Source organism: Mustela nivalis, assembly GCF_964662115.1.
Source record: "Mustela nivalis genome assembly, chromosome: Y".
Classification (NCBI taxonomy): domain Eukaryota; kingdom Metazoa; phylum Chordata; class Mammalia; order Carnivora; family Mustelidae; genus Mustela; species Mustela nivalis.
In genome coordinates, this window is record NC_139041.1 from 29,833,000 (window position 1) to 29,846,071 (window position 13,072).

Genomic DNA, 13,072 nt, shown 5'->3' on the forward strand with positions numbered 1-13,072 from the left:
AGAGATCACAAGTAGGCAGAGAGGCAGACAGAGAGAGAGAGAGAGAGAGAGAGAGAAGCAGGCTTCCCGTGGAGCAGAGAGCCCGATGCGGGGCTTGATCCCAGGACTCTGAGATCATGACCTGAGCCAAAGGCAGCAGCCCAAACCACTGAGCCACCCAGGCGCCCCGCAATTATTATTTTTTTTTATGAAGAAGAGGAGGGGCAGAGACCTAGTTGGGGACCAAACCTCCAGCATGAGGACCCACAAAAGAGATGAATATTAAAGGAAGGGAACCCCTCCCTGAGGAGCAATGGAATTATGCCCCAGACTGGGCATTTGCAACTCTAGAGATTTAGACATAATATGAAAACCTTTATAGCATCTGTCTTTGAAAAACAACAGGACTTAACTTTGGGAGCTTTAAAAAAATCAGCAGGTTTAACTTCAGAAGAGCCAAATGGTTGTGGAACATTGAGACTCCACTCTTAAAGGGCCAGAGCACTATATCACTCAGTCCAAGACTTAGCACAAAGGCAGTAATTTGAAAAGTGCCAGGATTATATGTGAAGGGGAATTACTGACTTATTTTAGGGCATGCATCTGTTGGGTGGGGATCTATAGAAGTTTTATCCAGAAATAGAAGTGCTGGTGAATGCCATTTTTTTTTTTTTTTACTCCTTTAGCAAAGCACTTATGAGAACAATTCTTGTCCTGCTATGGCATTCCCAAACAAATCTGTCCCACCTAACATGCCCCTACATGAGGTGTTTCTCTAAAGTAATCTATACACAACCACACTTAGTGGGGAGCTCCAGTGAAGATAGTAGCCCTCCAAAGCAACTATGGCTCCAAGAAGTGGAGTGGTCAACTCCATGCACCTGTATGCCCACCATAGATACAGCCTGTCCTGTCAACCAGCTCTGCCTGGATCCAACCTACACCAACTATAGCCAGGACTCTCAGTCAACCATACCAGAGGCCAGACCTTACCTGTGCACTACAGCAGTAACAGCTGGTCATTGCAACCACCCAGGCTTGGAGCCAGAGTACATACCAAAGGAGTCACTGCCTCTTAAAAACAATAGCGTTACTCATGCACATATAGGAGGCAGCTCTGGAGTGCTTTGTTCTGGCGACCAGGGGAGATTGAGTCCTAAGCCCTAAAAGATGTCTCCTAAACAACACCACTACTTTCAAGTGTAGGGAATGTAGCTTAACTTTCATAAAACAGAGGAACAAATATAAAGGGTCAGACAAAATGAGGAAACAGAGAAATATGCTCCAAATGAAAGAACAAGACAAAAGCATAGAAAAAGAGCTAAGTAAAATGGTGAAAAATAATCAACATATTGAAGAATTCAAAGTTATGGTCATAAAAAATACTAATAACACTTGAGAGAAGAGTGGATGAGCTCAGTGAGAAATTCAATAAAGTATTACAAAAATCAGTCAGAGATGAAAAACTCAGTAACAAAATTAAAAATATACACACACCCACATACACAAAATACACACACATATACTAAAGGGAATTGACTGCAGATTAGAAGATGGAGAAAAACAAATAAGTGACCTGAAAGACAGTGTAATGGAAATCACCCAATCAAAATAGCAAAAAGAAAAGAAATGATAAATGAGAATCAGTTAAGGGAAGTCTTGGACAATGTCAAGCATGGTAACATTTGCATTATGAAAATCTCCATAAAAAAGGCAAAGAGAGAGAGAAAATAGCAGAAAACCTCCTTGAAAACATAATAGCTGAAAAATTCCCTAATTCGGGGAAAAAACAGGTATCTAGATCTATTAGACACAGAGGTAGCCTCCAGCAAAATCAATCAAAGGAACTCCATACCAAGACACACAGTAATTAAAATAACAAAAACTTCTAAAGAAACAAAAAGAAATTTTAAAGAAGGAAGAGAGAAGCAAATATTTATGTACAAAGGAAAGTCCACAAGACTATCAGCTAATTTTTCAGTAGAAGTTTAGCATGCTAGCCAAAGTATTAAAAAAACTTAAATGTTCATCAACAGATGAATGGATAAAGAAGATGTGGTGTATACATATAATGGAATACTATGCAGCTATCATAAGAAATGAAATCTTGCCGTTTGCAAAGGCATGGATGGAACTAGAGGGTATTATGCTGAGCAAAATAAATTAGAGAAAGACAATTATCATACGGTCTCTCTGATATGACGAACTGAGAGGCAGGACAGAGGGTTGTCTGGGTCAGGGAAGGAAAAAAAATGAAAAAAGATGGGATCAAGAGGGAGACAAACCATAGAGACTTTTAATCTCAGGAAACAAACAGGATTGCTGGGTAACTGGGTGATGGACATTGGAGAGGGTATGTGCTGTGGTGAGTGCTATGAAATGTCTAGGCCTGATGATTAACAGACCTGTACCCTTAGGGCTAAAAATAGTTAAAAAAAAGAAAGAAAGAGAAGGAAAGGAAAGGAAAGGAAAGGAAAGGAAAGGAAAGGAAAGGAAAGGAAAGGAAAGGAAAGGAAAGGAAAGGAAAGGAAAGGAAAGGAAAGGAAAGGAAAGGAAAGGAAAGGAAAAGGGGAAGGAAGGAAGGAAGGAAGGAAGGAAGGAAGGAAGGAAGGAAGGAAGGAAGGAAGGAAGGAAGGAAAAGGAAAGGAAGGAAGGAAAGAAAGAAAGGAAGGAAGAAAGGAAGAAATGTTGCAGGCCAGAAGAGACTGGCGTGATATGCTCAGAATGCTGACAGGAAAAACTGCAACTAAGAACACTATAGGCAGCAAGACGATCATTCAGAATTGAAGTAAAAGTAGAGTTTGTGAGACAAACAATAGATAAAAGAGCTTATTACCACAACAGAGATTTATAAGAAATGTTAAAGAGGATTCTTTAAGTTGAAAATGAAAGAACATACTAGGAATAAGAAAATTATGAAAGGAAAAAATGTCATTTGTAAAACCAACATAACATTTATCTAAAAATCTAGTATGAAGGTTAAAATACAAAAGTTGCTAAATCAGTTATATCTATGAAAATTATTTAAGGATCCACAAAATTAAAGAATACTTGGAGGGGAGGGCAAAAATTTAGTGTTCTTAGAATATATTCAAATTTAAATGATCATCAACTTAATGTAGATTGTTATATGCATAGAATATTATATATGAACCCAATGGAAAACACAAATCAAAAATCCTATAATAGATAAAATAGAGAAAGGAATCAAAACATAACACTAAAGAAAGTCATCAAATTATAACAGATGAGAGCAAGAGAAGGCAAAAACAGAGAAGTACAATTATAACCAGAAAAAAATTGCAATAAGTATATATATCAATAATATCTTAAAGTATACATGAACTGTGAGCTCTAATGAAAAGATACAAGTTGACTGAATGGAGAAGAAAAGAAGACCATCTGTATACTGCCTATTAGAGACTTACTTAGACCTAAAGGCACAGACTAAAAGTAAAGGGACAGAAAAAGATATTTCAGATGTGAATATAATTGAAAAGAAGAAGAAGCCAGGAAAGCAGTCCTTTATATCAGGCAAATCCTTTATATCAGACTTTAAAATAAAGACTGTAACAAAAGAAAAAGGACATATAGTGATAAAGGGATCAATTCAACAAAAAGTTGTAATAATTTTATATATATAATGTACCTAACATAGGAGCATCTACATATATAAAGCAAATTATAACAGACATAAAAGGAGAAATTAACAGTGATACAGTAATAAAAGAGGACTTTAACACCTTACTTACATCAGTAGTTAGATTGTCCAGACAGAAAACCAATAAGGAAAAACAGTGACTTGGAATGACACATTAGACCAGATAGACTTAACAGATATATACAAAACTCTCTGTCCAAAATCAGTAGTAAACACATTCTTTTCAAGGTCAACTGAAAGAATCTAAAGAATAAATCACATGTTGGGACACAAAATTAATCTCAATAAATTAAGAATGTTGACGTCACATCAAGCATCTCTTCCAACATAATTGACAATACTAGAAATCAATTACCAGGAAAAAAAAAAAAACTGGAAAATACACAAAAACATGGGGACTAAAGAACATACTACTAAAAACCAGTGGGTCAATGAAGAAATCAAAGAGGGAAAAAAATACATTGAAAAAAATACATCCTTGAAATAGACACAACCTGATTTAAAATCCTTAGGAATCAGTGAAAGCAGTTGTAAGAGGAAGTTTAGTGATACAGACCTACTTTAAGAAACAAGAGGAATTTCAAGCATTTTAACTTCACACCCAAGAAACAAGGAACAGAAGAACAAACAAAGCTTAAAGTTATTAGAAGGAAATAATAAAGATATAAAAAGAGGCTTGCAAATAAATAAATAAATAAAGAGCTGGTACTTTGAAAAGATAACAAAAATTGATCATCTTTAGCCATAGTTATCAAGAAAAAAAGAGAGAGGACTCCAAAAAATAAAATCAGGAATGAAGGAGAATTAATAACTGGTACTACAGAAATACAAAGGATTATAAATACATAGACAATGATGAAAAATTATAAGCCAACAAACTGGATAACCTAGAAGAAATGAACAAATTCCTAGAAATAATTTTCTAAAACTGAATCAGGAATAAATAGAAAATTTGAATAGACTGACTGCTAGTTACAAAACTGAATCAGTACTCAAAAAATCCAATAAACAAAATGAGGGACCAGATGACTTCATAGGTGATTCTACCAAACATTTAAAGACGAGTCAACACCTACCCTTATTAAAGTATTCCAGAAATAAAATTCTTGCAAATTATTATATTATATTATATTATTATATTATATTATATTATATTATATTATATTATATTTTATATATATTATATATATTATATATATTATATAATTATATTATATTATATATATTATATATATTTAATATATTATATTATATTATATTATTATACCAAAATCAGACAAAGACACTACAAACAAAGAAAATCACAAACCTATCTCTTGTGAACAAACACACAAAAATTCTCAACAAAATATTAGTAAACGGAAATTAATAATACATTAAAAGGATTAGTCACCATAATTAAGTGGTATTTATTTCAGGTATGAAAGTATAATTAAATAGTCACAAATCAATATGACAGCAGATTAACAAACAAAGGACAAAATGTATATGATTACCTCAATAGATGTAGAAGAAGCATTTGACATAATCCAACAAACATAAATGTACAAAATTACATACACAAACATAAAAACTCTCAATAAATTGGTTTAACAGGAATATCTGTCAACATAAGAAAGTCGTCTATTACCCAAAGCTCACACCATATTCAGTGGTGACAAGCTGAAATTTGTTCCTATAAACAGAATTATAGATACAGAAATAGAATGGTGGTTGTCAGAAGTTAGAGGGAGAGGAAATGGGAATTATTGTTTTAAGAGTAGAATGTTTCAGTTCCTTACTGAAAAATGTGGAGAATGATAGGGTGATGGCTGCACAATATGAATGTAATTAATACCTCTAACTATCTACTTATCAATAATTTAGATAGCAAGTTATAATATGAATATATTAGTATAATAAAAATAATAATTAGTATAATAAAAATAGTAGGAAAAAACTTTTTCTGCCAACAAAAAAATTGATGTTTGGTTTTTTTAAATTTTTTAAAAATTTATTTATTTTCAGCATAACAGTATCATAAAAATTGATGTTTTAAGTAAAGTTCACTGTGTGCAGATAACAAAAAAAGTTTATGAAAGAGGGAAAAAATTAAAGTAAGGCACTGATTGTTATTTGGAATCTGTGGTGTATTGGACTGGCAGTGGAATTTCATCTGTTAATAGCCAAGTGTACAGATAAGTCATTCTGATACAGTAACTGTGGACATGGAAGAATGTAGGAAGGTTAAATTGATGTTGCCAATCTTCATATCTATATAACACCTTCTAGTTTTCTCATAGGAAATCATTCCTGGGATGTTTGGAAATCCATTGAAGACTTAGCCCAAGTCAAAGTCTACAAGAATATATTAAGCACTCTCTGGCAGAAGAATAATTCCTTGGGCATCCTTACCTGAAGGATGTTTCAGGGGTTTAGTCCCAAATCTTTGCCTTCTCATTCTAAAAATATTCTTGGTGGAGTCTTAACAACTACCATGCATTGATTCTCTAACTATATAAACCCAGTCTTAATAGGTTCTCCCTTTTCTCCATTTCCTTCAGAGTTTTCTTTTTCTCTTTTTGAATCCCAGAGTTTAACAATGCTTGTTTTTGTTTTTTGGGTTGTTTTGTTTTGTTTTGTAATTGTAAGTAATTTTACTAGATAGAAAGAGATATGAATGAATATTTTTGGAACTATACTGGAAAAACATTGGATGAGTCCTTAGGGAAAAAATGTCATTCCTTTTTATTTGTCCATTAATGTCACCCAAGGAAATAAGTGATGTGAGAAGGGAGAAATATCATGGACAGAAGACATTTACTGAGTGGTAAAGAGGACAATGTACAAAGAAGACCAAGAAATATTTACCAAGGTTAAATCTGGGAAGGTTCTAGGAAGCTCTATAATCCCCATGCCATGCTTCACCAAGACTAATTAAATCATAATCTCTGAAGATAGAAATTTCTATCTGTAATTTCTAAAGCTTCCACTGATTCTCATGGGTGACCAAAGGGTATGGAATGGTCACCTAGGTCTTTGTAGATATTCATTAGGACAAAGTTAGGTGTGAATTAACTTTCTGTATTTTGACATATTATCATTTGTGTAGTGAAAATCTCAATGCAAAAACATCTTCCCAAGTTAACTCCTTAAAGAAGTCCTAAGTGCTTATGTAGAGGGTTCTAAAAGGATAACAATTAGTAAGCCTAGTTGGAAAGCATTTTGCTATGGCAGAAAAAACATGTTGTCCTTAGACCAGAATTCAAATGGTAGTTCTGCCAGTGACTCTGCACCTTTAAGTAACTTAACTTCTCAATGTTTGTGTTTACTTGCATGCAAAATAAGGATTCTAGCCATCATGGCAAAGGATGCAGGTGAGTATTGAAAGATGACAAATGAGCCTCTCTGCCCCTGACCACGTTGCTGTACAGGGGCAGGGATGACTTCCTGTAATGCCCCATTAGCCACTGAAGCCATTAGCAGGGTTGCAGGTATTACAGGATATCACTATCGCTCATGTCTTCCTTCCTGGGGCTGAAAACATCTTCTCTTTACCATGTGGACAATGTCAGTTTTCTGGACCTTGTGTTCCTTTCCATAGAATACAACTGTTGCAGTATGTCATCTACGGGATTGCATCCTTCTTTTTCTTGTATGGAATCATTCTGTTGGCAGAAGGCTTCTATACCACAAGTACAGTGAAGGAGCTGTATGGTGAATTTAAAACAAGTGCCTGTGGCCGATGCATTAGTGCAATGGTTAGTACAAATCTCTGTCTGACATACAACCAGAGCCACATATCTGGGTATTTTTGTATTTGGTGAAAGCTATGAGATAATCAAAGGTGGATGCAGTCCATGACACAAATATTGTTCTTACCACTTTATAGTCAGGGACATAATAAAGACTTTCAACATAGTATTGATAATAAATTAAAATCTATTGCTAGTAGTACGGAACCTTTCTCCTATCAATGTATGGGAAGTAAGAATACTGAAAATTTTTCTTATTGTCAGTGCTGTCCTGTCTTTGAATATTCATATTGGACCTAAAGCCATACATGTATTATGATTACTTATCATAACTGTTCTGGAAGTATATACCAAGCATGTACTGTATCAAGCATACAGCTGGAATTTTGCTGATTGCTAGTGTGCAAAGATTAAAATACATCTGCTCAAAACGTTTATAAGCTAAGATAGGGCTTTCAAACTGCAACCTGCAGGCCAAATCTTGTTTTTGTATAGCTAAGAACGGTTCTCACATTTTTAAATGTTTGAGGGGAAATGTGATGATCATTTTAAGACATGTGAAAATTATACAAAGTCATATTTGAGTTTTGTTGTCATACAGCACAGTTTCAAGAGTTTGTATAGTTTTCACATGTAGGCCTATATTTTGAGTGGTTCCCCTCAGAAGTCATGTGTGTGCCCAGTGGGCTTCTGGAATACTTCCTCTTAACCAGCACTGTCATTTTCATCTGTTGAATCTGTTACATTAATTTATTTATATAAAAAGTTCTGTTTTAAAAAGTTCAAAAGACTGCTGTGCAGGACTAGCTTTATTCATTTTCTCATTGGTAACTTATCCTTAACACTATTTTTGTTGATACATTCAAGAAGATCATTGAATAAACCTGCTCTGGAGGATGTTAGGAAGATAGAAGTGACAGGGAGGGCGTTGACAGTTAGAGGAACATGCTAATACAGGAAGTTGTATAAAGTTTAAAATATAAATGAGCTTTGCCCACCATGGACAGCAAAACTCAATTTTGTCACCAGAATCCCTGGTACTCTCTGGTCCTTTATGGGATTCTTCTACCTGGGAAGACACTACGAAGTAACTCTGTATGCTTAAGGCCACCATGACAGGAACAGTCTGCAAGGGGAGCACTTTCCACTGGACCCTGGCCTATACTTTGGAATTCTGACCATCATTGAAAGGCAGGGCTGACCAATAAAGGAGCTACCCAGTTCTTCTTCAATTTTCTATGGTGTTATTGAAAAGTAAGTGTTATTTAAAGAGTTAGAAAAAGAAGCCCCAGTTTGCAGTAGTGTATCCATAAGCACTGGCGACAAAGGGTATGTGAAAGTAATGAAATCTACTTCTTTGGATATTTTCAATGGAAATACTTTTGAAAGTGTCGATGTCCTGCAAGTACAAGTGATCTGTTTCTAGAGTTTTCTGGGGTGACCAACAGGAAGTGATCTGTCTGACACCAAATGGAACTCCTATGGTTCAAATATTTGGTCTTCAGGATCAGTTGAAGAAATAAAAGTCAAGCCAAAAGAAATCCAAACACTTGCCACACATTCTGAGGATATATATTCTGGGAATATAAATACCACAACAGTTTATAGATAGTCTTTAAGAGTTCTCTTAAATTAGTATTCGGGCAGAAAGTTATGAATAAAGTGAAGTGGTATCATTATGATTTTCCAGAAATTGCTCATAGCAATGTGTAGAAGAACACAATGAGGATTTTTTCCTAAGCCATTGCTGTGTTTGTAAAACTGCTATGAATGCTGAGTGTGAAAGAAAACTAAAAGGAAATGAGATATTTCTCTCTTCTGTATTCATTAAGCTCTATTCAAAGTAATTTTCAGCTTCTTTTTTTTTTCTTTTTAAAGATTTTATTTATTTATCAGAGACAGAGGGGGAGAGAGCGAACATAGGCAGACAGAGTGGCAGGCAGAAGCAGAGGGAGAAGCAGGCTCCTTGCCGAGCAAGGAGCCCGATGTGGGACTCGATCCCAGGACGCTGGCATCATGACCTGAGCCGAAGGCAGCTGCCCAACCAACTAAGCCGCCAAGGCGTCCCTAATTTTCAACTTCTAATAAAGACTCAAGCATCCAATGCTTTTACTAATTTCACAAGGCAATGAAACTAGCCAAGTTCCTTTTGAGAAAGAGCTTTCTGAAGTATTTGTTATTGTACTATCCATATGTTGTGTAAAATAAAGGCAGTTTTTGAGAAACTGATATGAAGTTATCATTCAGTGCTGTGAAAGAATCCCAATACATTATAATCACCATGGTAAGTATTTAGTAATTGCTGCCTCCCTTTAGTCTGCAACTGTGGACAAGGGAAATTACCACGTGGGGTCTCCTGGCTTTGTTAGTTGAAAGAGGGACCTGCACAAAGTCCCTTAAGTGGCTTTGGGCAATCACATTGTCCATCATATAGGTCTAGAGAGCATGCCTGCCCTGGACCAGCCCAGCTTCCCCTTTCCCTTGTGGCTAAGCCTGTCACTCCCGTGGTCCGCGGTGCTGGGAATACAGCCCCCAGGTTCACCATCCAGCCAGAGCTGTGTGACCATTTTGTCCCCAGGTGCTGTAACCCTGCCCACCCCCTCAGTAATGATTCTTTCTCCTTCTCCTTTTCTGCTCAGTTCGTGTTCCTCACCTACATGCTGGGAATGGCCTGGCTGGGTGTGTTTGGTTTCTCCGCGGTGCCTGTATTTATGTTCTACAACATCTGGTCAACCTGTGAGGTCATCAAGTCACCGCAGACCAATGGCACAGCCAATGTGGAGCAGATCTGCGTGGACATCCGACAATATGGTACCTCCTTGTATTATACCCAGTGAACTTTTATCCTCTTGTGTATAGGTCCACACCTTAGTTATAATAGGGTGGTTTTTTAATCATTGTGATCAGTTTCATATATGCTTTGAAAAAAAAAAATTAGAGGAGGAGTATAGATGGCGGAGAAGTGGCAGGCTGGGACTACTTCAGCTAGCCGGAGATCAGCTAGATAGCTTATCTAAAGATTGCAAACACCTGCAAATCCATCAGATCGAAGAGAAGAAGAACAGCAATTCTGGAAACAGAAAAACAACCACTTTCTGAAAGGTAGGACCGGCGGAGAAGTGAATCCAAAGCGACGGGAAGATAGACCCTGGGGGGAGGGGACGGCTCCCGGCAAGCGGCGGAGCAACCGCGCACAAAATCAGGACTTTTAAAAGTCTGTTCCGCTGAGGGACATCGCTCCAGAGGCTACCCGGAGCAAAGCCCACACGGGGTCAGCGTGGCCTCAGGTCCCGCAGGGTCACAGAAGGATCGGGGGTGTCTGAGTGTCGCAGAGCTTGCGGGTATTGGAACGGGAAAGCCAGCTACAGAGACAGAGCCGACAGTAAGCTCGCAGCTTGGGGTGACCTTGAACCGGTCGCAGGCTCGGTGAGCTCGGAGCGCGGCCGGAGGTCAGGCAGACAGGAGTAACTGGGCGCTGTTCTCTGAGGGCGCACTGAGGAGTGGGGCCCTGGGCTCTCGGCTCCTCCGGGCCGGAGACCAGGAGGCCGCCATTTGTATTCTCGTCCTCCGGAACTCTACGGAAAGCGCTCAGGGAACAAAAGCTCCTGAAAGCAAACACAAGCGGATTACTCACCCCGGCCCCGGGTAAAAGCGGTGCAATTCCGCCTGGGGCAAAGACACTTGAGAATCACTACAACAGGCCCCTCCCCCAGAAGATCAACAAGAAATCCAGCCGAGACCAAGTTCACCTACCAAAGAGTGCGGTTTCAATACCAAGGAGAGCAGCAGAATTCTAGAGGAGGAGAAAGCAAAGCACGGAACTCATGGCTTTTTCCCTGTGATTTTTTTTAGTCTTGCGGTTAATTTAATTTAATTTTTTTTTTTTTTTTTTTTTTGCCTTCGGGTAAAATTTTTTTTTTAACTGTTACCTTTTTCTTTTTTAACAATTTTTTACTAGTTTATCTAATACATATATTTTTTTTCTTTTTTATATTTTTCTTAGGTGTTTTCTTTTTTTAAAAAAATTCTTTTTTTTTTTCTCTTTTTTCTTTTTTTTTTTTCTCTTTTTTCTTTTTTTTTTATTGTTTCCTTTTTGAACCACTTTTTATCCCCTTTCTCCCCCCTCACGATTTTGGATCTCTTCTAATTTGGTTAAAGCATATTTTCCTGGGGTTGTTGCCACCCTTTTAGTATTTTACTTGCCCCTTCATATACTCTTATCTGGACAAAATGACAAGACGGAAAAATTCAACACAAAAAAAATAACAAGAGGCAGTACCGAAGGCTAGGGACCTAATCAATACAGACATTGGTAATATGTCAGACCTAGAGTTCAGAATGACAATTCTCAAGGTTCTAGCCGGGCTCGAAAAGGGCATGGAAGATATTAGAGAAACCCTCTCGAGAGATATAAAAGCCCTTTCTGGAGAAATAAAAGAACGAAAATCTAACCAAATTGAAATCAAAAAAACTATTAATGAGGTGCAATCAAAAATGGAGGCTCTCACTGCTAGGATAAATGAGGCAGAAGAAAGAATTAGTGATATAGAAGACCAAATGACAGAGAATAAAGAAGCTGAGCAAAAGAGGGACAAACAGCTACTGGACCACGAGGGGAGAATTAGAGAGATAAGTGACACCATAAGACGAAACAACATTAGAATAATTGGGATTCCAGAAGAAGAAGAAAGAGAGAGGGGAGCAGAAGGTATACTAGAGAGAATTATTGGGGAGAATTTCCCCAATATGGCAAAGGGAACAAGCATCAAAATTCAGGAGGTTCAGAGAATGCCCCTCAAAATCAATAAGAATAGGCCCACACCCCGTCACCTAATAGTAAAATTTACAAGTCTCAGTGACAAAGAGAAAATCCTGAAAGCAGCCCGGGAAAAGAAGTCTGCAACATACAATGGTAAAAATATTAGATTGGCAGCTGACTTATCCACAGAGACCTGGCAGGCCAGAAAGAGCTGGCATGATATTTTCAGAGCACTAAATGAGAAAAACATGCAGCCCAGAATACTATATCCAGCTAGGCTATCATTGAAAATAGAAGGAGAGATTAAAAGCTTCCAGGACAAACAACAACTGAAAGAATTTGCAAACACCAAACCAGCTCTACAGGAAATATTGAAAGGGGTCCTCTAAACAAAGAGAGATCCTACAAGTGGTAGATCAGAAAGGAACTGAGACCATATACAGTAACAGCCACCTTACAGGCAATACAATGGCCCTAAATTCATATCTCTCAATAGTTACCCTGAATGTTAATGGGCTAAATGCCCCTGTCAAAAGACACAGGGTATCAGAATGGATAAAAAAATAAAACCCATCTATATGTTGCCTCCAAGAAACACATTTTAAGCCCGAAGACACCTCCAGATTTAAAGTGAGGGGGTGGAAAAGAATTTACCATGCTAATGGACATCAGAAGAAAGCAGGAGTGGCAATCCTTATATCAGATCAATTAGATTTTAAGCCAAAAACTATAATAAGAGATGAGGAAGGACACTATATCATACTCAAAGGGTCTGACCAACAAGAAGATCTAACAATTTTAAATATCTATGCCCCCAACGTGGGAGCAGCCAACTATATAAACCAATTAATAAAAAAATCAAAGAAACACATAAACAATAATACAATAATAGTAGGGGACTTTAACACTCCCTTCACTGAAATGGACAGGTCATTCAAG

At 37.2% G+C, this 13,072-nt stretch overlaps 1 protein-coding gene across 6 annotated transcripts in view; it reads left to right on the top strand.

Annotated features, from left to right (window-relative positions):
* LOC309856875 (neuronal membrane glycoprotein M6-b-like) overlaps positions 1–13,072 on the top strand; it is a 197,948-nt gene that overhangs the window by 20,531 nt on the left and 164,345 nt on the right. For 5 of the 6 annotated variants that reach the window (XM_082718667.1, XM_082718663.1, XM_082718664.1 and 2 more), the window contains exons 3-4: positions 7,224–7,380; positions 10,014–10,185. In XM_082718667.1, coding sequence (XP_082574793.1) covers positions 7,224–7,380; positions 10,014–10,185 — 329 coding nt within the window. The remainder of the gene's footprint in view (positions 1–7,223; positions 7,381–10,013; positions 10,186–13,072) is intronic. The other variant, XM_082718668.1, reaches the window with a different exon arrangement.